Source organism: Anolis carolinensis, chromosome 2 (genome assembly GCF_035594765.1).
Source record: "Anolis carolinensis isolate JA03-04 chromosome 2, rAnoCar3.1.pri, whole genome shotgun sequence".
Classification (NCBI taxonomy): Eukaryota; Metazoa; Chordata; class Lepidosauria; order Squamata; family Dactyloidae; genus Anolis; species Anolis carolinensis.
In genome coordinates, this window is record NC_085842.1 from 94574623 (window position 1) to 94599557 (window position 24935).

A 24935-nucleotide genomic window follows, 5' to 3' on the forward strand; every position below is an offset into this window, starting at 1 on the left:
GTGTTTAAAAATGCAAGTTTAGTATCTCATATTTGGATTTATGAATTATCCCACAATCTAGAATTATTCTCATGGGTGGCTGAGATAGTGAAACTTTTGCTTTCTGATGGTTCAATGCCGAAAAGCTTTGTTTTGTGGATAAAATTATTTTTAAATACTGTGTATAAGTTATATATGAAACATACATTAATTTTGTGTTTGGACTTGGTTTCCATCTTCAAGTGATCTCATTATGTACATACACACAACTACAGGCAGTTGCCGAGTTACAAACATCTGACTTACAAACTACTCATAGTTAAGAACGGGGGTAAGATAACAGGAAGTGAGAGAAATCTACCCCTTAGGAAGGAAATTCATTTTTGAAAGAGTTATCATGGAGAACAGATGTCTCCACTGAAGCTTTATCACCAATCCTTGTTCCACAAGTCAAATTTTTCACAATCCAGTTCTCATAGGGAGAGAAAGTGAGGTGAACAGGGGCACAGACTGCAGAACAAACACCACGTGGGTGTTAGCCTTTCCCTATGCTATCCAAAGAAATATATGGCTGGTGTAACACTTTAAAAATGTACTTGTTCCAAATTACATACAAATTCAACTTAAGAACAAACCTACAGAATTTGGGGGCCGCATGTACAGGTATTCCAAACACCTGGCCCCTAGCATTTTGGGTAAAAGAAACTCAATCTGTAACAGGAAACTCCCATGTGTAATTAAAAACAAATGAAAGACTTTGAATTCTATGAATCATGTAGTTTGTCATTTGCAACATTGGTACATTTTCTGTGATCTAGTGGAGGTTCAAGAACACTAGTGAGCTGCCCCATAAGGCAATAAACTGTAAAAACCAAGACTTTATTTATTCCAAGTGCCCTATGTATAAGTATAGAAATTTTAGTCAAAAACCAACACAAAAAACTAGGTCAACTTATCCACAGGTCAGTGTGAGTACTATCTCTTAACTCTGTCAAAAAATAAATTATCTGAGTGATAAAAGACAAGATCTTAGTCCATCCTGAGAGAACCTAAAAGAAGCACTGAACACCCCCCCCCCCCAAAACACACACACACAAACCCTCTCTCCAGCATGGCACCACTTCTGGCCTTCCTGAATGCTTGGACCAGGAAATGGTGGCAGTCAGGGGTACCCTGTTTCCCCAAAATTAAGATATCCCCTGAAAATAAGACCTAGTAGGGGGTTTGCTGAATTGCTAAATACAAGACCTCTCCTGAAAGTAAGACCTAGCAAAGTTTTTGTTTTGAAAAATTCCTGCTGAACAGAACACCAGAGCATGCAAATGTATGTACCATAGATTGTTTTACATGGATATAATGATAGTACTGTAACAAGAAATTCTTGACAGGATCCAGAGTTTGTGTGATTATGCTGGTTTGTGATGACAACTACTGTACAGTATATAATAAATGTTCATTTTTTTCAACAATAAATATGAATTTTTCTTCATAGAAATATAAGACATCCCCTGTAAATAAGATCTAGCACATCTTTGGGAGCAAAAAATAATAAAAGACACTGTCTTATTTTCGGAGAAACACGGTAGCTGGCCCTGAGTTGGCATTGATGCTTTCCCCTCTCTACAGAATGACTCTAGACTTACCCACGAGTCATTTTAAAGTCAAAATATTGTCCCCCAAATCTGTCCTTGATTTACACATGAAGTTGACTTTTACATGAGTAAATAAGGCACACTTACTACTGAAAGTGACTAAACACTTTGCCAGTGCACTAAAAATATCTTATTGTGGGACAACTTTTATTCTAATGCTCTATTTAAAAGATTTAAATTTAAATAGTCTACTTAATGAATTCCATTACAAATGTAAGAGGCTCATCATGCATTTAATAATCTCCTTTGTTTATAAAGCAAGCATACCTGCTACTATACTTTACATTAAATGACAGACTTCTTAAAATTGGATTTCAGAGTACGGTACACATTGTCAATATTATTTCTACAAGCACATTACAGTCAGCCTTCCATATCCAGAGATCCACAGATTTAACTATTCATGGTATGAAAATATTCCAAGGCGGAAAATCCAAAAAGCAATCCTTGATGTGCCATTTATATAAGGGACGTCACTCAACGATGCTGTTATTTATAACTAGCTGTGCCCGGCCACGTATTGCTGTGGCATCAACCTAAGTGGGTTTTTGTTTGTGGAGGCAAGTATGAATGTTTAATTAGTCACCTTGATTAGCACTGAATGGTCTTGCAGCTTCAAAGCCTGGCTGTTTCCTCCCTGGGGGAATCCTTTGTTGGGAGGTGAGCTGGCTCTGATTGTTTCTTACCTGGAATTGCCCTGTCCTGGTTATAGTGTTTTGTAATGCTGGGTGCCAGGTTTTGTTCATTTTCATGGTTCACAGCAACCCAATAATAATAATAATAATAATAACAACAACAACGACTCTGAGGTGGAAGGTCTCCAGAGAAAAGAGGGAAATTAGCATTTAATGGCCTTGTCGTTTCAAAGCCTATCTGTTTCCTCCCTAGGGGAAGGACAGGTTGCTTACCTGTAACCATGTTTCTTCGAGTGTACTCTGTGAATTCACACCAATGGAGAGACTGCGCCTGTGCGGGCTCCAACGGAAAACTCTTCCAAGCTAAAGTTTGAAATTTTGGCGGTAGCCATGCCCCTCTCCCCGGGATCTCCTCCATCGACCTTGGCGATGAAAATCGCTTTTAAAAGGGCCCAAGAAGAATCTCGTCGGGCTCTATCTGACTCAGCAGCAGTTCCTCCAACAACAAGCAAATCCATGAGGGCCCCGTCTAAACAACCGCCGGCTAAAAGGCGGATGACTCAACGCTCCTCCTCCTCGACCTCCTCAAGGAGAGATGTTCCTTCTTCCTCGGCGACTTCGTCAAGAAAGTCTTCGCCGATTGCACCAGCCCAGCAGCCTGTGATGTCTCTCAGTCCTCCCCTCAGCACTTGTCTGAAGGCGAATTGCAGGACTCACCCCACCACTCCACCCAAACAGTGGTCAGGGTACCGATGCCTCAGTCTAGCATACCACATCATCTTTCTCGCCAACAACTCATTTGTTGGGAGATGTTATCTGGCACTGATTGTTTCCTGTCTAGAATTGCCGTGTTTTCTGAGTGTTGTTCTTTATTTGTTGTCCTGGTTGTAGTGTTTTGTAATGCTGGATGCCAGGTTTTGTTCATTTGCATGGTTCACAGCAACCCAATAATAGTAATATTCATAATAATAATATAGCAATAATAATGATTCTGAGGTGGAGGGTGTCCAGAGAAAGAGGGCAACTGAAAGGATGAATAATCCCTCTGAGGAGCATCTTAAAGTGCTGGGGGTCTGTTTACTTACAGAATGAAGGTTGAAAGGAGACATGAGAGCCATGTATAAATACCGTTTGCTGATGAATGGATAAGCAATGGTTAAGTCAAACAGCTTTGAAAGTGTCTGGAGTGCTGCACAAAATAACCTCAACTGTTTCACAAAAAAATTTCCTCCTTACACAAAGTCTTCCTTCCATCTCCTTTATCCTTCATCTCCTTTTCAGCATTCCTGAATTGTGCTGTTACTATGAAAAGTTTCAAGCAGGGCTAAGTATAATTTGGGAGAATCACACTTAAGCTTCTATCCTTTCCTACAAAAAAGCATGATTCAATTCCATACAGAAAGTCTAAACCAGTTGTGAAAAACAAGATTCTATTTAAAGTCTGATGTTACATTTTTAATTATCAAAAAACCCCACAATCTGTCTTACAAATTGATGTCTGACAAATAAAATAGCTAAGTAGTTGCGCCATTCTTTCTTCATATATTACCTCAAAGCACTAATATTATAGTGCTTTGCTGCTCTAGAAGTGTTTAATTCTTGACAAAGCATGGCACATGAGAAACTATGGGTCACTCCATCTATAAAATATGTTCTATCACTCTCTTGGGGGAACCATGCATGCACAACTACCATGTTTGATCATTGGGGCAGGGGGATTGTCACCAATACATGACATGTAAAATTCCTGCATCATCGTTATAAAACCATGTCCATAAGAGCATTTTTTAAAATCAGTGAGGTGTCAAAGGTTTTAGTGAACAACCACTCTTTCACCGGGCACTACAATGAGAAGAATTTTGGCATCTATCACATCTCCTAGAAGATGGTATTCCCCAACTGAGAAGCTTAGCATAGTATATCTGACTTCAGTCAGCCACTTTTTCACAGCAAGTACAGTAGAGTCTCACTTATCCAACACTCACTTATCCAACGTTCTGGATTATCCAATACATTTTTGTAGTCAATGTTTTCAATATAACATTATATTTTGGTGCTAAATTCGTAAATACAGTAATTACTACATAGCATTACTGCGTATTGAACTACTTTTTCTGTCAAATTTGTTGTATAACATGATGTTTTGGTGCTAAATTTGTAAAATCATAACCTATTTTGATGTTTAATAGGCTTTTTCTTAATCTCTCCTTATTATCCAACATATTTGCTTATCCAACGTTCTGTTGGCCCGTTTATGTTGGATAAGTGAGACTCTACTGTAGCTAATTCTTTTAGGCAAACTGGTGACAACACAGGTATTTATTGTTGTGTGCCTTTGAGTCCTTTCCAACTGATTGTGATTCTATCATGGGGTTTTCTTGGTAAGATTTGTTGAGATTAGATTTGTCTTTGCCTTCCTCTTATGATGAGATAGTATGACTTGTCCAAGGTCACCCACTGGGTTTACATGGCTTAATGGGAATTTAAATTCTGTTTACAGTCCAACATTCAAACCACTACATTACATTGGTTTATAAATTTTTCAAAATAATTTTCATGAGCATGTCAATTCCACGGTATTATCTTTCAAAAGAACGTAAGTAATAAAGCAAACAAGGAACTGACTGTGAAAATTGCTGTTTCATCAAATGCATTTCTCTGTGAAACTTCATCCAAATACGTTTTAAAGGATTGCTTCACATCCTACAATTGGACGTTCTCTTTTCCTGAGAAGATAGGAAAGCTTGGAGAAGACAATGATGTTGGGGAAAATGGAAGGAAAAAGGAAGAGGGGCAGACCAAGGACAAAATAGATGGATATTATATGTGAAGTAACTGGTTTGACCTTGAGGAGCTGGGGATGGCCACGGCTGACAGGGAGCTATGGCGTGGGCTGGTTCACGAGGTCACCAAGAGCAAGTGAACAAATAAACTACAACAATCCCTAACACAGTGATTCCAAAAAGTGGAATTTTTCTCAATGGCATGGCAAAAGGCAGGGTAAGTTATATGAAATGCTTAAATAATTTTTATTGCGCTAATAAGAAGACTGGATGGAGACAGTCCATGATCCATATAATTCTTCTTTTTCTTATTTGAAAAAACTAAGGAACCATCTATTAAAACTAAGGGATACTCTGCCATATAGACAGAGATTGTACTGGTATGAGGAACAATCATGACCTTGTTGTTTATTTTTAAAAGAATACATATAACAGATTGAATCTCAGAATAAGACCGCCTAAGAAAGTTCAGAGAAGGACAGTTTTTTCTTCTCCACCCCATGCTGATCAGAAGGCCATTCTGATCCTCCGAGAGATGCTCATCAGGAGACGCTGAAGGAGAAAGAATATGAGGAAACTTTCCTGGCCTTAACTTTCCTTAGTTGGCTTAGAATCCAAACCAATGTCTTAAAAATATTGCTTGCATTAAATGTAAGTTTCATCTAAATGCTTTAGACTACATATACACTGAGATTTGTTCCTGAATAAATTGGGAACATCAAAAAAGTTTAATAAAACAAAAGGGAACTCGGTTTGCATTCTCCATCGGTAAGGGTTATAAGAATGAAAAAGATACCAATACACACTGCTTACTCCACAAATGCTTTTATTACAATGAGCCACAAATCTTGATTTATGGTAACTGTGAATTTGTAGGGTTGAATACTTTTTTTTCAAAAAAGGAAATCATACTAGGTTAGTCATAGCTTTGCAGTAATAATTTAACAAATGTTTTCTTAATAAGAGAAAAAAGCTGAAAATACATTATTAATTATAAGTTTGATCTTACTGTGCTCAGCTTTGCCAGTAATAAACTAATCCTGCAACAAGGAAACACTTTTGTAGTCCTTTTAGTAATTAAATACTACCACTCTGTTCATATACCACTGCAGAATGAAGGAGCTTTGAATATATATTAAAATGGACTCTTGCTATGAATAAGAGTCCAGAATTCTTACAAAGGAAAAATGCTTTATTTGTCTCAGATGTTAAGATCTTAGTGTGCAACTGAAATGTTAAATATATAAATGATTTCTAATTTATACATTTTTATGAGGCTGATAAGCACACATAAACATAATATTAATGTAAAATTATAATACAAATATTGAACTGAGAGGCCCAAGAGGAAAACAACATATTCTATAACAACCCTGGAAAAATAAAATGTTCTTAATAAACAACAGAAAGATCATGCAGACACCACCATGTGAACCTCCCTGCAAATCCTCATCATCTCATCTCACTGAGGCAATCAGAGTAGTAAGAATGTAAGGTTCAGGTATGGGAGAAAGTGATATTTTACAAAACCAAAAATACCAGCACACTGAAGTTAGCATGGAAATAGTGTAGAAGTTAGTGTTACAAAGGCGGTAGTGTGACCAAAATAACCAACAATAGTTTTCAAACCATTTTTAACAGTACACCAATTATCAGTTGTGGCCTAACTGCCATGATGTGCAGATGGTGTATCACTCAAATATGTTTTGCTTTAAAAACCACTGCAAACCAAGATGCCAGTTAAGCCTCCCATGGCTATGTTGGATCAATAAGGAGCTCTTGGACTAGAAACCTGATCTTTTAGTGGGATTGCTGCTCCATGGAAAATATACTAAAACCATTTATCTAAGCATGTGTCTATCTCTTCTAGACTGTGTGTGAGTATACTTGCCCTTATCCAAGAACATTACCATGCCTAATCATTCATTCAGAAGTAGCTGATGAAAGAGATGAAGCATTTGTTTGTGTAGTGGGGTGACATCTGCATGTTGACCAGATTACATTTCCAGATGATCTCTTGTCACATAGACGTTAGACATCATGAGAAAAAGAACAAAATCCCAGAGAAACCCAGTGACAGACTACTCAGTGACTGAGTAGTAATTCTCCAACACTGCCTTTCAGAAATAACAATTGAAACAGAAGCAGAACTGCTTTTAAACAAGGCCTCCCATTCCTGGTCTAGATTATCCAGAAGCCTAGTATAGTTTACTGTAACAAAAGCTTCTGAGAATTCCAAGATAAAAATCGGGTTGTATTCTCCCACTTTTATTTCATGAACATATTTCCTGATCATCAAGATAATTTTTACCTTTATTTCACTTGTGAAAATCAACTGAAATAGATGTTGCAGAGCAGTTCACAAATCCAAATGAACAGAAACCCCAGCTAGGATAGCCAATAAACAGGGATCCTGAAGCTGTAGCTCAAAAGTACAGTAGAATCTCACTTATCCAAGCTAAATGGGCCGGCAGAAGCTTGGATAAGCGAATATGTTGGATAATAAGGAGGGATTAAGGAAAAACATATTAAACATCAAATTATGTTATGATTTTACAAATTAAGCACCAAAACTTCATGTTATACAACAAATTTGACAGAAAAAGCAGTTCAATACGCAGTAATGTTATGTTGTAATTACTGAATTTATGAATTTAGCACCAAAATATCTTGATATATTAAAAACATTGACTACAAAAATGGCTTGGATTATCCAGAGGCTTGGATAAGCGAGGCTTGGATAAGTGAGACTCTACCGTATTTGCAGATCAATATTGGAAACCAGTAATCTAGATGATCACTAAACTCAAGTTCCCAGTCACCATTCTCAATCACATTGCCCAAGAAGAGAATGTTAGTGACCGCCTATAGTTGTCAGTATTGTCTGGCTAAAGCCTTGGTTTTCCCTCTCAAAAATGGAAATAGCCTGTTACCCCGAAAATAAGACATCCCCTGAAAATAAGACCTAGTAGAAGTTTTGCTGAATTGCTAAATATAAGGCCTCCCCTGAAAGTAAGACCTAGCAAAGTTTTTGTTTGGAAGCATGCCTGCCGAACACCAGAGTATGCAGGATTGGTAAATGTACATTCCATAGGTTGTTATACATGGAAACAATGGTAATAACAAGAAATTCTTGATATGATTCACAGTTTGTCTGGTTATACTGGTTTGTGATGACAGCTATTGTACAGTATACAATAAATGTTCATTTATTTGTTTAACAATAAATTTGAATTATTCTTCATGGAAAAATAAGACCTCCCCTGAAAATAAGACATAGGGCATCTTTGGGAGCAAAAATTAATATAAGACACTGTCTTATTTTCAGGGAAACAGGGTATGGCTTTTCATAGAGGCTAGAACAGTTCCTTATTTTACAAAGGCATTATGTCCCTACCGAACAAGGGCTGAGTATAGAATCTACCAATCAAGATTTATCCTCGTGCTTTTGCAAATGGACACAATCCAACACAACTGGTCTAGACAGTGCTACAGACACATTCATTAAAAAAACTGCATTAAGTGCTGAGTCCAGGTACTGATGCAACTAATGTGACTCTTACAGTACCTTTCAGCATACTCTGGAGGTTCGTCTACCACTCCTCCAAGCCAAATTTTAAAATGCACTGCTCTAGTGCTCACATGAAAAGGATCTTTATCACATCATAGGCTAGATCTGATGTTCCATTAGAATCATCTGCATTTTAGTCATCTATTTGCTTCTTTCCCCCCATTTCAGGTGGATATTGAGGAGCCATATAGGTTGTGCACAAGAGAAGCTGATGCCGGGAAGTTATACAGCACTCCTGAAGCACTGCTTAAAGCTAGGTCTGCTGCTATTTCAGCACAAATTTCTGAAAGTCAATGTTGGGAATGACTCCTGAATTCAGGAAGGCTTTTAACCATACCAGATTAACTTTTCTTAAGCCTTCTGGAATACAGTGTTCCCTCACTTATTGTTGGGGTTAGGTTCCAGGACCACCTGCAATAAGTGAAAATCCGTGAAGTAGGGACACTATATTTATTTTAATATTTATACATTGTTTAAGTAGTTATACACTATTTTAAGTCTTTATCAACTAATTGTGTGTTGATAAATCGCCTCCTTCTCCTCCTGTTGCCGCTTGGACTCCTTTTCTCTCCCTTTGGCTTCTCCTTCCTCACTTCCTTAGGCTGTAAATTGTAATTTTTTATCATTTATCATAGTCTTTTAGAGTTATTGAAAAACTGCAAAACAGCAAATCCGCGAAAAGTGAACTGCGAAGTAGTGACGGAACACTGTATATCAGCATGTATTAAGTGGAAGGAAATGAGCAGCAAGAAGATCAATATGGCATAGGTGGTGGCAGGAGCAGACAGAGTTGTGAGGAACCAGCTTTTGGTCTTGTGAAACTCTGACTGAACCCTTGTTTACACTGAACATTTAATGCAGTTTGGTGTTAGCTTCAAATTGCAATGGCCAGACAACAAATTCCCACAAAAGCTCGAGAAAGAAAGCACCAGTGCCCCGTGGTTTGTGTAATCAATCACCATCCAGGTCTCAAACTGGTTTCCTATGTAATCATTTGCAGAGCAAAACCACTTTCTTCAATACCAATTTAAAACTCTAAAATTTGCCCAGAAACACTCTGGTAACTAGCACAGTTGGTGCAAAACTAGTTCACAATTTGATATCTCAGTCCCTAATTATATCTAGCAGCTATACTGTTTAGTAGCTGAAGCTTTCATCTTTGAATGAAAGTACATTGTAGGAGCCAACCCTGTATGTAATTAATGCAAGATTTAATGGCACAGGTAAAACATCTTAAGATGGTAATAGTTTAAGTAGGCATCTGCATCACCCGAGTTGTTGTTATTATTATTATTATTATTATTAAACTTTATTTGTACCCCGCTAGCATCTCCCAAAGGACTCAATGCGGCTTACAAAGGCCAAGGCCACAATACACAATGTAGCAATACAAACAAAAGGCAAATTAGAACAATTAAAACAGTATAAACCACAAGAAATAACAATACGCTAGAACACAATAGAACTGGGCCGGGCCAGAGTAATGGGTACAAGATTAAAAGTGCTGGTGTGACAGGTGATATATAAGGCTTATAGGGCAAGTGCAGAGTGCGATATGCGATCTTAGTTCTAATAAAGTGCTTATGGGACTTGGTATTGGAGATTTCCTATTAATCTGGGAAGGCACATTGGAACAGCCAGGTCTTCAAATTCTCTCTGAAGACTGCCAATGTAGGGGCCTGTCTGAGATCCTTGGGGAGGGTGTTCCAGAGTCGGGGGGCCACCACAGAGAAGGCCCTGTCTCGTGTCCCCACCAACCGCACTTGCGACGCAGGCGGGATCACGAGCAGGGTCTCTCCAGTTTCCATATAAAGCAACAAATTCAGGAGAAAGCCCAAGTTATGTATGTGGTCCTTCAGCAAAAAGGCAACTTCATTTAGGATTAGCTTCACATCTCTGTCCAGTATTGTAGATCTTCTCAAAAATTTTCTTCACTTGAAAACTAAATTGTATCCCAAAGAATATTGCAAACTGATAATATTTTCATAGTTTTTCCAAAACAACGTGGTTGTATGTTTTATGTTAACCCCATGAATTTCATAGGGTTTTCTTAGGCAAGGTATATTTACTAAAAAAAGGCAACAGATATTTGTGCAATCAGAAAAAAATACAAGCACATTAGGAAGTTACATTTCTTCACTCCCAAACTGCAGCAAACTATAGAGCCCATTAAGAAGGTTGAAACATGCATAAGCATGTTCAGGAAGACAGTGGAAGAAGACAAGAGACAGACTTTCAATTTCTTTCCCTTTGTCACTGTAGTGCTTTTTCTTTCCTTCACAAATCAGACTAAACTCTTAACTCAGTTTCAACAGCCAAGATATGGATGGTACTTAGACTCAAACACATTGCCTTTGCAGTTGCTTAACTCTTCCCATTGCGTGAACTGTGAACACAAGAACAAGTTAGGAAGGCATGCTTTCATTACATGAAAACAAGGTACATAAACCAATTTTAATTCCATGTTTAAAATCAGTTTTAAATCTTGTCTTGTTTGAAATGCATCAATCATAGTTTCTGGTTTGGTAATAACAAAAAGCCACAGTTGTTTTCGTGGCTTGCTTTGTTCCTTGTGAGAGGAGAGAGTACAGCTGTTACATGTGGATGACACAGTGCTTGTGACTATCCTGGCTTTATAAGTAAAAATTGACTGTCTTAACCTAGTCATTCAGTCTACACTAGCAACTTATCCTTTGCTCAGTATGAGAACTCAGTCTGTTAGCCTGCGGGTAGGGCCTATGCTTTAGTTACAAACAGTTTATAGATAGTAATTTTAATATTACTACTATTTTGGATATCAGAGAGGCTGGAAGGCTAATAAAATGTGAGAACAGAAGGGAAAAATCAGAGGCATGATATAATCGCATAGAACAATTACATGATTACTGGAGTGCCAGTAGGAACTTTCAGTACTTGTGCATATTGTTAAGGATGTTATCACATGGTTGGGGGGAAAGCGGAGGTAAATGTCTTACCTGGTTCCCTCCCATCTTTCCCAGTCTTCTGGGATGGCTATCAATCCCACGTCCTTTCACTGTCATCCCACGTCTTTCCTCTGATTTACCCTGTCTTTCTCTATCAGGGGTCTATTGACACCTAACTCCTGATAGAGGTCTTCGGGCTCACTTTCCATGTGCTTGGAAAATGGAGCACAATGGAGTCCCATCTGAAGTGCCCTTACGTCATCTGATGGCCTCTGCGGGACTCCTGTGGGGCTTCGTTTCCCAAGCCCGAAGACCATGGGATGAAGTCCTAAGGCTCAATGCTTATTGTTTCAGCACTGCATGAATATTTGTGTTCCATGACATTTTGTCCTGAATGAAAAGGCGTGGCTACAGTATTTCCTACAGCCCCAATAACGTAAAGATCTTGCTTGGTTTACAAACTATGAAAGGATACCCCAGTAATATTTTTATATTCCTGTATTCAAAAGACCTGCAAGTCAAACTAAGTAATATAGGCTTACTCAGAGATAAGCCTCATTCATAGTAACAAGACTTGCCCTTAAATTAAAATGGATTTTTTTGTGGCATTTGACTAACAAAGTGTGGTATAAGTATCATTTTCTTCAGGCACTTGCTTCCATGTTGGATATGTACAGGTTTGAAACCCTATACTTTTAGCTCTCAGGTGACCCGAACAATGGCAGTGTAACAACTAAGAAGCTTAGCTACCAGTGGCAGGTCATGCTCTTTTTACTCTAATCATTCTTAATTGCAAAGGATCACAATGACAAAGAGGTCAACCTTTTGTTTATGGAAAAGAAACATTTAGGAACCCTTTATACAGACCACCTAAGATAATCTAAATACAGTACTTCGCTCATTTGCAAGTTCATCATATAAGTCCATCTGATGAGAAAACAAAACTGTGAAAGACAAAGAAATACACACAGACATGCTTTAAACTCTCCAGCTCCAGACCTTTTTTACTCCTAGGAGTAGAATAGTTAAATCAGATCACAAATCGCACTTTGATGCGACAGGGTACTGACTCCAAAAACACAGGCCGAGAGGTGTTGTGAGCACAGCTTTGGAACAGAGTTCGCATCTACACTGCAGTCTGACACCCCCTGAACTGCCATCATGGCTCAATGTTATAGAATGATGGCATTTGTAGTTTGGTGAGGCACCAGCACTCTTTGGCAGAGAAGGCGAAAAACATTGTAAATCTATAACTCCCAGGATCTCACAGCATTGAGCCATGGCAATTAAAGTGGGGTCAAACTGCATTCATTCTGCTGTGTAGCTGCACCAGAAATCTGTTAAACACAGAGATTAAGATGGGTTTGTCTGGAGGGTAAAGCAAAATTCCCAGGTGCAGCCAAAAGAATGGCCTCTGTGACTGCTATAGCAACTCTCCTCACCTGGGATACAGCACAGGTTGACTATCCCTTGTGTGAAATGTTTGAGATCAGAAAGATTTTGGAACATCTGTATTTACATGTATGTCCATAACAAGATACCTTGAAGGCAAGACCCCAAGTCTAAACACAAAATTCACTAATGTTCCATATACACTTCATATACATGCCATGAATAATTCTAGACACGCTATATTTCAAATAATTTTGTGAATGAAACAAAATGTCTGTTCAGTGAACCATCAGAAAGGGAAGGCGGCACTCTCTCCAAAGGGACAATATTGAATCTGGGAGTATTTGGGAATTCGGGATAAGGGATGCTCAACCTATAACATGAGGAAGGCTCAATCCTCTCTATCAGAGCTTTCTAAACTGTGTGTTGGAACATGTTAAGTGTGTCAGCTGCTGCGTAAACATAAAGAGAAACTTGAAATAAGCAATGTATCATATCATATATTTCCAATTAAAATATAAATTAAGTCTTTCATTAGATATGGTGCGTCCCCATACATTTCACAAATACAGTTATACATGTGTTCGTATCTCTTACAAGGGATTGGTTTAAAGTAACTGATTTACTAGTAAGACTCAATTACTGTATTGTGAAATGATGCAGGTTTAAAAAGCTTGCAGCCCACATGAAATGTTTGGAAAGCCCTGCTCTAAATACTTATGCAGGAGTAATGCTTGTGGGGGGTATTTTTGTATCCTGGATAAGGAATGCTGAGGAACCAGTGTTTCATTTTGGACTGTCCTTGCTTTCCCACAGCCCCTTCACAATGCACTACGCTTCTCTCGCTTTCTCTTAGGAGGCACCTACACTGTAGGGCAGTCATGGGCAAACTTTGGCCTCCCGGCTGTTAGGAATTGAGGGAGTTGCAGTCCAAAACATCTGGAGGGCCAAAGTTTGTATGTGCCTGCTGTAGAGCGAATGTGGTTTGATGCTGCTTTAGCCGCCATGGCTCAATGCTATGGAGTCTTGGGATTTGTATTTTGGTGAGGCACCATACCATGGCTCATGGCAGAGAAGGTTAAAGACCTTAGAATCATAGAGTTGGAAGAGACCTCGTGGGCCATCCAGTCCCACCCCCTGTCAAGAAGCAGGAAAATTGCATTCGAAGCACTCCTGACAGATGGCCTTCTAGCCTCTGCTTAAAAGCCTCCAAAGAAGGTGCCTTCACCACACCCTGGTGCAGAGAGTTCCACTGCTGAATAGCTCTCACAGTGAGGAATTTCTTCCTAATGTTCAGGTGGAATCTCCTTTCCCGTAGTCTGAAGCCATTGTTCTGCATCCTAGTCTCCAGGGCAGCAGAAAACAAGCTTGTTCCCTTCTCCTTATGACTTCCCCTCATGTATTTGTACATGGCTATCATGTCTCCTCTCAGCCTTCTCATCTTCAGGCTAAACATGCCCAGCTCTTTAAGCCACTCTTCATAGGGCTTGTTCTTGAGTCGCCCTCCTCTGGTCACCTTCCAGCTTGTCAAATCTCCCTTCGACTGCGGTGTACAGAATTGGACACCTTGTGATTCCAGGTGTGGTCTGATCAAGGCAGAATAGAGGGGTAATATGACTTCCCTGGATCTAGACACAAGACTTCTACTTATGAAGGCCAAAATCCCATTGGCTTTTTTAGCTGCTGCATGACACTGTTGCCTCATGTTTTTCACACATACTGCCATTGAGCCAAGTGTCCCCCAATCTGTATCTGTGCATTTCATTTGTATCTTGCATTTGTCCCTGTTGAAGTTCGTTTTGTTTCGGCCCTTGTGAAACTACAACTCCCAGGATTCCACAACATTGAGACATGGCACTCAGAGTGGTGTCAAACTGCATTCATTCTACAGTGTAGATCTGGCATGGGCCAACTTGGGCCCTCCGCTAGGCTGAGAGGGAAAAGGAAGGGGCCTAAGGCTGTTAGGAATGGTGGGAGTTGGAGTCCAAAACACCTGGAGGGAGGGCCCAAGTTGACCCATGCCTGGTGTAGATGTAGGGACAACCTTATTCCCGCCGCCCTTTAGATGCAACCACCTTTCTGCCTCTAAGAAAAGGGGGAAGAAGGAGGTCGGGTTCATTGGAGGCAACGCTGGATATTTTTTTTCTGAGGGGAAAGAGAGCGAAGATGCTGTCCCTCACCTGCGCCTCCTTTCGGACTTCGGCCGCTGCAATTCCATCTCTTCCATCGCTGCTTCCTCCTCCTCCTCCTCCTCCGCCGCCGCCGGCGTCCAGCTGCCGTTCCCGGTACAGCGCCCAGAGCCCCACGTTGGGGAGAAAGACGAGGGCGGCTAGTGCCAGCCCCGTCGCCTGCAGCAGCCGCTTCTGCTTCCGCCGCATCCGAGACAACACGGAGGGGAGGGAGGGAGGGAAGGAGAGCGCCCAACTTTCCTCTCCGCTCCGTTCGGGCTGGCTTCCTGAGGGAAATGAGCCAGCCAGCGCCCCGTCAGCCCTGTCAGTCTCGCGGCCACTTCCGCTCCGGAGGGGTGGACACTAGCAGTCCCGGCGCCAGCCAGGGGAAGGGGGAGGGGGGAAAGGGAAGGGGGAGGCTCGCGCGCGGCCACGCCCACACCTCCAGCCAGGTCACGCCCACCCCTGCCGCCCGTTGCGTGGAAGGATCAGCGTGAGGCGGCTCCCGGCTCCGAACACCCCCCCTCCTCGCGCCTGCTAATGGTCTTGGCCTCAGACTCCCCCCTTCAGAAACCACAGGGAGGGGAAGAGGGACGATATTAGAGGCCGCTACTCCGTCTTATATGTATGTGTCCAAAGACCTTGTCATGCTTAAAATGCAAAAGCAAGGCTGTAGGGGAGGGGGCGTCTCTCTTACAGAAAAGAGGACCCTGAAAGGAAGGACGGTTGGAAAGGAAGGCGTGACAGTTGGGCTTAAGGGCCGTTCCCTTAAGGAGGGGGTTTGCGTGAGGCCCCTTCCACACAGCTGAATAAAATCCCACGTTTTCTGCTTTGAACTGGAAGATATGGCAGTGTGGACTCAGGGCCCTTATAATTTATAATAATAATTATTATTTTATTCTTATACCCCGCCCCATCTCCCCGAAGGGACTCGGGGCGGCTTACATGGGGCCAAGCCCGGACACAACAATATAAAAACAGAACAGTAAATCAACAATAAAAAACATCAAGCAACGATAAAAACAGTCATAAAAAATTGTTCAAAATCACATACAAAAATAAATGATAAAATCATGGGTTGAATTAAAAGGATCAGGGCCCTTCCACACAGCCATATAACCCAGAATATCAAGGCAGAAAATTCCACAATATCTGCTTTCAACTGGGTTATAATAATAATAATAATAAAACTTTATTTATACCCCGCCACCATCTCCCCAATGAGGACTCGGGGCGGCTTACATGGGGCCATGCCCAGACACCATACAATATAACAATATAACAAATTGTATTTTGTTACAATATAACAAAATAAACAGCAAATCATAACACAATATAACAGTGCAAAATCATCATATATATATTACAACACAAATCGGAGAAAACAATGAAAACCAGGGCAGGCCACATGAACACTTAATTAAAAACTCGGGAGAGAGAGACATAGGAATAAGGGAACAGGGATATAAAATGGTGAAGCAGTCTAAAGGATAAAATCCAAGGGGAATAACCAGATTGATATATTACACTTACTCCCCAAAGGCACATCGGAAAAGCCATGTTTTTAGATCTTTCTTAAAGGCTAACAAGGTGGGGGCTTGCCTAATCTCAGTGGGCAATGAATTCCACAGTCGGGGGGCCACAGCAGAAAAAGCTCTCTCCCTCGTTCCCACAAGACGGGCCTGGGACAAAGGCAGTGGCGAAAGGAAGGCCTCCCCGGATGAACGAAGGGAACGAGCAGGTTTATGGTAGGAGATACGGTCACTAAGGTAGGTGGGTCCCAAACCGTTTAGGGCTTTATAGATGATGGTCTGCACCTTGAATTGGGACCAGAAAGTGAACGGCAGCCAGTGGAGCTCTTTAAACAGGGGAGTAGATCGTTCCCTGTAGCTCGCCCCTGTTATCTCTGTCCACACTGCCATATCTTCCAGTTCAAAGCAGAAAACGTGGGATTTTCTGCCTTGTTAATCTGGGTTATATGACTATGTGGAAGAGCCCTCAGATAACAAAGGGCCCTTCCACCCAGCCCTATATCCCAGAATATCAAGTCCACATTGCCATATATACCAGTTCAAAGCAGATATGGGATTTTCTGCCTTGTGTGGAAGGGCCCCTAGAATATCAATACAGAAAATCCCACAATATCTGTTTTGAACTGGGTTATCTGGAGGCCCTTACACACAGCCCTATATCCCAGAATATCAAGGCAGAAAATCCCACAATACCTGCTTTGAACTGGGTTATCTGAGTCCACACTCAGATAATGTGGGATTTTCTGCCTTGATATTTTGGGATATAGGGCTGTGTGGAAGGGCTCTGAGTCCCCGGTGGCGCAGTGGGTTAAACCCTTGTGCCGGCAAGACGGATGGCTTGAAGGTTGGGTTGCTGACCTGGAGCTTGCCGGTTCGAATCTAACCTGGGGAGAGCACGGATGAGCTCCCTCTATCACCTCCAGCTCCATGTGGGGACTTGAGAGAAGCCTCCCACAAGGATGGTAAAAACATCAAAATATCCAGGAGTCCCCTGGGCAGTGTCCTTGCAGACTGCCAGTTCTCTCATACCAGAAGCGACTTGCAGTTTCTCAAGTTGCTCCTGACACACACAAAAATTGAGTACACACTGCCATATGTTCCAGTTTAAAGCATATATTGATGGATTTTCTGCCTTGATATTCTAGGCTATATGGCTGTTTGTAAGGGCCCAGAGATGGCCGCCAGTGTTGGTTGAGGAAGCAACTGGTTATTTGGGTTTTAAAGCCTTCCTCTGCTAGGGAAGCAAGGGGAAAGGGAGGGTCCCAAGAGAGAAGCCAGGTCTGAAATGGATGTGGGATGGAAACACCTTTCATCAGGAATAAACAAACATACATACAAAATTACCTGTTGATAAGAGTCTAAGAGCCCTTCCATACAGCCATATTACCCAGAATATCATGGCAGATAATCCATAATATCTGCTTTGAACTGCATTATCTGAGTCTATACTGCCATATAATCCAATTCAATGTGGATTTTATACAGCTATGTGGAAGGAGCCTTTTTATCCTGTCAGAAGCGATTTGAGAACATACAGCAAGTCGCTTCAGGTGTGAGGGAATTGGCCATCTATAGAGATGTTGCCCAGGGGATGCCCAGATGTGTTAGCTGAGAGGCTTCTCTCATGTTCCCGCAAGCTAGAGCTGACAGATTGGAGCTCACCCCAGCTCAAGGATTCGAACCAGCAACCTTCAGGTCAGCAACCCAGCCTTCAGGTCAGCAGTTCAACTGGCACAAGGGTTTAACCTATTGCGCCACTGTGGCTCATAATAATAATAATAGAAGATACCCAAAATTCTTGGAGCCAGATTTTGGATATTTTGGGATTTTGGAGCTCTTGCGTATACATTGGATCCTCTTTATACACAATTATGAAATGAACTGATTATTATTATTATTTAAATCCTTATTGTCATATACAGGGTGAGCATCTCATATCCTAAATTCCATGGACCAGGTTTTGTTTTTTAAATTTGGAATCCTTGCATTTCCTTTGGATCCCTAACACACACCTTTTATACACAATTGGAGCAAGGCAAGGTATTTATAAAAGGCTTCTTATTGGCATACACAGGTTGAGCATCATTTATCCAAGATCCTTGGGACTAGATTTTGGATTTTAATCCCTATTTCAAAATGATGAGCCCAATTTCAAAGCAAACCTATTTTCAAATGGGTTTCATCATTTTGAAACATCCTGTACATTGGCTGTGTGCAACACACCTTTATATGTGATTAGGGCAATACTAGATTTCATTTTTAAGGGCTTCTGGTTGATATACAGTACACAGGTTGAGCATCCTTTATCTGGAATTCTTGGGTCCAGTTTTGAGAGGGGTCTTTTTTTTAAGTTTTGGATTTTGGAATCCTTGTATACACACTGGATCCCTAACCCAGAGGCCAAGAACTATTTTTAAACGGTATATTCCTTATCCAAAATGACTGTGACCAAAACTGTTTTTTCTATTTTGGAAGAACTGTACAGTAGAGTCTCACTTATCCAACGTTCTGGATTATCCAACACATTTTTGTAGTCAATGTTTTCAATATATCATGATATTTTGGTGCTAAATTCGTAAATAGAGTAATTACTACATAGCATTAATGTGTAATGAACTACCTTTTCTGTAAAATTTGTTGTATAACATGTTTTGGTGCTTAATTTGTTAAATCATAAACTATTTTGATGTTTAATAGGCTTTTTCTTAATCTCTCTTTATTATCCAACATATTCTGCTGGCCCGTTTATGTTGGATAAGTGAGACTCTACTGTATTTGCTTATTGGTACACAATGGGATATCTTGATTTTTCATATATATCTTTATGCCCCTAACTTAAACGTAATTTTATACAGGATATGTATGTCGTGAAATATAATAGAGATGGGCCCCAGGTCTAAACATGGAATTTATTGATATTCCATATACATCTTATACATACTGCCTGAACATGGTGTTATGCAAAATAATGTATGTGTATAGTAAACCATCAGAAAAGAAAGGTGTTGCTGTCTCAGCCACCCAAAGGGGCAATATTGGGAATATCTGGGAATTCTGGATAAAGAATGTTCAAGCTGTACCTTCTCCATGCCTGCACAGAAACCCTGAAGTACCCAGGGCACATTTTCCCAGGTAGGTGCACAAACAGTTACATTATTCGAGATTTTAAGGCAGAAATAGATAGCGTTTAGGGATGTATGGAAAGCGCTACAAAAGGTACAGCAAGTCCCATTAGGACTTTTTGCACCTTGAGAGAGAAAAAAACCTTTTAACTCTATCTGTTCCCATGTAATCTCTATCTGAATTTAATATATCATATTGTAAGGTGTAGTTTCAGAAGGTGCTAAAGTATTTTCAGAAAGGTGCTGCTTTTAAGAAACTGCTAGGCACAGTGAGCTGACTCTAGCCTTTCAGTTGTAATGCCTAGTTAAATTGTACAGTTAACCATATTGTTCTTCTAAGTATCCCCTTTGTTTGCCCATTGCTGCATTTCTTTTCTTCTTTTTCTAACTCATTATGCACTAATTTGTATTCAACAGCTGAATATTTTGTTTTGCCTTTTTAGACTTGACAGTAATTACAGTCATAATGGGAATTTTAAAGGCTTCTTTTAATCAACACTCCTTAGAAACGTAAATAATTTTAATTATTGTAAATGTAAAGTGAGCAAATGCCTTGGAATTTTTAAAAAACTGCCAAAAGAGACAAAATAGATTCCTAGTATCTGCACACATTTATGTAAAACTATAAATATATAAATATATTTGCTGCTCAATCACACTGTCCTGTTTATGGCTCAGTTGCTGTAGTACATCTTACATAGAGCAATTATGCAAACCGGACCATCTCCATCTGGATTCTGGGCTATATTATTTATAAAAATGCCCAAAATATGGCAATGAATGTTGTTTGCTTGTATGACTGCACTTTACATGTAGATATTTGTAGATCTGTTATCCCTTTGTTCTTACTGCTAGACCAAGAGTAGCTATGCCATATACATTACACCAGCGATCTTATATTTGCAGCCATGTTGACATACTGCACTACAGGTGATATTGTTTCAATATTTCAGTTACTTTTTTATTGAACAAATTTACACACAGTGCAGTTTGAGTACTTGCATCAAAATTTCAGTCCCAAAGAATATGGAAATGCTAAAGTTTTTATGTTGTTAATTGAAGATAAACAATAATTGGGAACGGAGGAAAACAAAATATTTTTGAAATCTCTGGTTTTACAAAGGTGTGAAAGAAAATATCAGAAAATATATTCAATATCATATGCTACTCAAATACCGTTTTATGATATGGCGAAAGTGAGCAATTGATGTCTTGAACAAAGGAAATCAAATACTCAAAACCTGCCAGACAGGAAGTTCCATGATATATCACTTTGTCATTCAGGTGCTCAGCACCTTACAGTACAGTCAGGAAGTATGGTCTGTTTATTTAGAAGTCTTACACAATGGATTTCCTTCTTTACATGTCTTGAATTGCAATATAAGTCGTGTCGATTTCTTACTTGTCATTGATTCTGCGCTTGGCAACCACAACCTCTTCATGTTTGTCAGCCACGTCATAACCAAAATCAAGACTTTGATGTGAGCCAACACTCCAGAACTCTTCCCATTATATGAAAATATTCCTTTCTTAAAAGCACAATCCTGTGCATAGGACAAGTTTAAGTTAAGAACCCACAAGCTGTTAAACAGAGTTTGGGCAAGTTATTTTCTGAAATACAGTACAGATCTCACAGTTCTGTGAAATGTGGCCCCAAAAGTAATTTTTCCAAGTTCTCCTTTATAATTGGGAAGGGGGATGCCTGCTATAGATGTGGGTGAAACGCCAGGAGAGAAAGTTCTGGAACATGGCCTTACAGCCCGAAAGACTCATAGCAACCCTGCTAAGAAAACCCAGTAATACGTTCACTTTAGTATTGGCATAAGCTGGAAATAGAACTACCCCATATTTCTTCCTCCTCCCACTCCTGGTAAAAATATACACATAAATTTGGCATGTAATCCACTAGGTGGCAACCTTCCAGCAAATTTAAAATTCATCACATGCCAGCCAATTAAGTGATCCCAAACAACAATTAAGTAACACATGCTGTTTTTAGAGTACCTATGTCACCTATACTTTTAGTTTCATTAAGCTGAGGACCTAGTCTCAAAGGCTTAGAGTTAGTCACAGTTGCAGTTCCCTTCCCTGAAATGCAAGTACAGTAGAGTGTCACTTATCCAACATAAACGGGCTGGCAGAACGTTGGATAAGCGAATATATTTGATAATAAGGAGGGATTAAGGAAAATCCTATTAAACCTCAAATTAGGTTATGATTTTACAAATTAAGCACCAAAACATCATTTTATACAAATTTGACAGAAAAAGTAGTTCAATACGTATTAATGCTTTGTAGTAATTACTGTATTTATGAATTTCGCACCAAAGTATCACGATGTATTGAAAACATTGACTACAAAAATGCATTGGATAATCCAGAACGTTGCATAAGCGAGTGTTGGATAAGTGAGACTCTACTGTATTTTCATTATTTCTTGGCATAAATAAGAGGATCCCCACACATTCCAGATGCACCATCATTGCAAAGACTTACTGTACTCTTTGTCCTAATTGTATCCTTTTAGTGGAGCAGGAAATGGTACTTTTGCCAATAAGTGAATAAGTGAATAACCACTGAATTTGTTCAACAGAAAAGAAAGGTGTATAATACAAAGGGGATGCTGTTGTTTTCAGAAGGAGACAACTTTGATCACAGGAATGCTTTGTAAACAGTGTTTCCTTGCTCTTCCCACCCAATTTTTCTATGTGCTGAATAAAGCACATTTGCTTCTCTTTTTCTTCTTGCTGTAAAGTACCATATTTACGCGAATCTAATGTGTACCTTTTTGGGCTGACCTTGCCAAAATGGGTGCGCACTATATTCGTGTAATACAGTAAAGCTTTACAGTATTCTTTCTGAAGGTTTCTTTCTGTAAGCCAATTTCTCAATTGCCATTCCTTTTCTTCATGTTTCTCCTAAACTACTACTCACTTAGTCCTACCATAGGTCAGCCGTCTCTCTCAGATACTGCATCATTCTTTTCTCCATGAAGTTTACTGTACCATCATTAACTATAGTTGCCCCCCCCCCCACATTTGTAGGTTTGACTTTTGAAGATTTTGATTTTTCACTGATTTGATTAAAATGTTCTCTAGAAATCTATAGTTTCTCCCGCATGACTCTATGATCTTGATCATCTAGTTGCACCAGCGAACCTAGAGATTCTTAGAATATCTCTCTAGCAATCACAGAATTTTCCAGCGCAATTCTATAGTTCAACCTGCAGCTGTGAATGTGAAGGGCTGACTTCACAAAGGCTTTGCAATCTTTCTTTTCCCTTCTTTCTCTCATCCCCACCCCACTGATCTTTTAAAACCTTCATTAATTACCCCTTTTCTTCCCTGAACCATATTTCTGTTCCTTGTAGATTTTCATTCAGTGGTTTAGGTGCTAAGAGAGTAATAAGGTAGGGTTACAACAAGTTGGAAAATAAATACAGAAACCTCTCAGCTATCTTCTCTGTACAGCATCCAGTAATTGCCTCCTTTTTCACAACAAAACCTTCTGAAGAACCTCTCTATTTTTTATTGCTTAGGGAGTCCAAGAAATCCTCTAGTGGATGAACATTATTTGCAGGTTATGGGAGAAAAAGGCAGAATCTTTAAAAATTACACCTCAGGTATTGGTGTTTTACCACTTAGTCTGGGAGTTTAGAACCTTTTCTAGACATTTTCTCAAGCCTGGTATCCCCAGGTGTGTTGGACCTTTTCTTGATCACCTTCACCCTTCATAATCATTGGTCATACTGACCGATTTTGTATATAACGCGTCTAATAAATACTGAGTTGACAAAGGCCATTCTGCACCAAGGAACTGGAGCTCCTTCTCTTCACTGGTTCCCAACAAAGAGTTTGAAAGCATATCACTTTCCTGACTATGTAACTCCCATATGGATCCATGGCACATTAAAAATATTTTAATAAAAAAGTATACAAAAACTTGACCTTAAAATGTCATATTCTAGAGTTATAACAAAATTCTCACAAAGATTGATATATAGAATTGCAAACTTAAATATGTTTTTATAATCTGGTTCAGAATGCAACTGAAAAATACAAAATGTTATGAATAATAGTATAGCTACACTTTGGTATCTAGCTATATTTTGGATTCCACATAGGTCTAATGTCTACTTAATTTATGAAACTGTGGTTGTGTGATATATGTATGTGCCCTCACGTTATATGTTGATTAGGCATGAGCGATCCGTGAAAAAAATGGTTCTAAACTCGCTTCTAAAGTAGGGGGCGCTGGCACTTCGTTTCTGAAACTACTTCTGAAATTTGGCCCAAAAAAGTTTCAAAACTTAAGAATATTCGGAATATTCAAAATTAATTTGTTAATGGCGGCTGCGCATGCGCAGTGGCCAAAAACAGCACCGGGGGGGGGGGGGGGGACTTTACAGGACTCTCCCATCCTTATTTTTTGAGCTATCTTCTTCAAACTTGGTACAGTGGTAGAACCCATTTAACACTGCTAGCTCACCAAAACATTTCCCTTATCCTCTGATATTTGGAGAATTTTCATAGCTTTTATAATAAACAATTTTTTAATAATTGCAGAAATCTGTTCCTGGTTTGAAAGTCTTATTTCCTGTTTAATTGGGTTGTCTTTACTTTGAAAGTCATTGTTCTACTTGAGAAACTTTGTTTTTGTGGCTGAAACTTTGTTAATTTGGTGGATAGTGTCCCAGCAAACCATAATATGCTCCATGCTCCCTGTGCAAAGACAAAGTTCAGGCAGTGTCATAAATTTTGCCATGTTTCTATGACAGAACCAATTAGGAAATGACATTTATCACCCAGAAACAGAAATCATAGTACACCATCAAATCATTCCTGACAGATGACCATCAGCCTCTGAATAAGGAAATCAGTTTGTGGTTTGAAAGTGCTATTTCCTGTTTTATTGGCTTTTCTGGGGCTGAGAGTGTATGACTTGCCCAAGTGGGTGGGTGAGTGGGGAATCAAGCCACAATCGGAGTCCAACAGTCAAACCTCTCCCTCCCTCCCTCTCTCTCTCTAAACTTCTCATACCTTCCAAGAATTCACATACCTTATGAAAGTTTGGTCAAGATGGTCAGAGGAGGGCAACTAAAATGATCTAGGGTCTGGAGAACAAGCCCTGTGAGGAGTGGCTTAAAGAACTGGGCATGTTTAGCCTGCAGAAGAGAA

At 39.8% G+C, this 24935-nt stretch overlaps 1 protein-coding gene across 1 annotated transcript in view; it reads right to left on the minus strand.

The window, feature by feature from the left end:
- galnt10 (polypeptide N-acetylgalactosaminyltransferase 10) overlaps positions 1-15482 on the minus strand; it is an 86766-nt gene extending 71284 nt beyond the window's left edge. The window contains exon 1 of the mRNA XM_008114777.3: positions 15117-15482. Within this exon, the coding sequence (XP_008112984.2) occupies positions 15117-15314 (198 nt within the window). The 5' untranslated portion in view covers positions 15315-15482. The remainder of the gene's footprint in view (positions 1-15116) is intronic.
- Positions 15483-24935: the final 9453 nt, after the last annotated feature.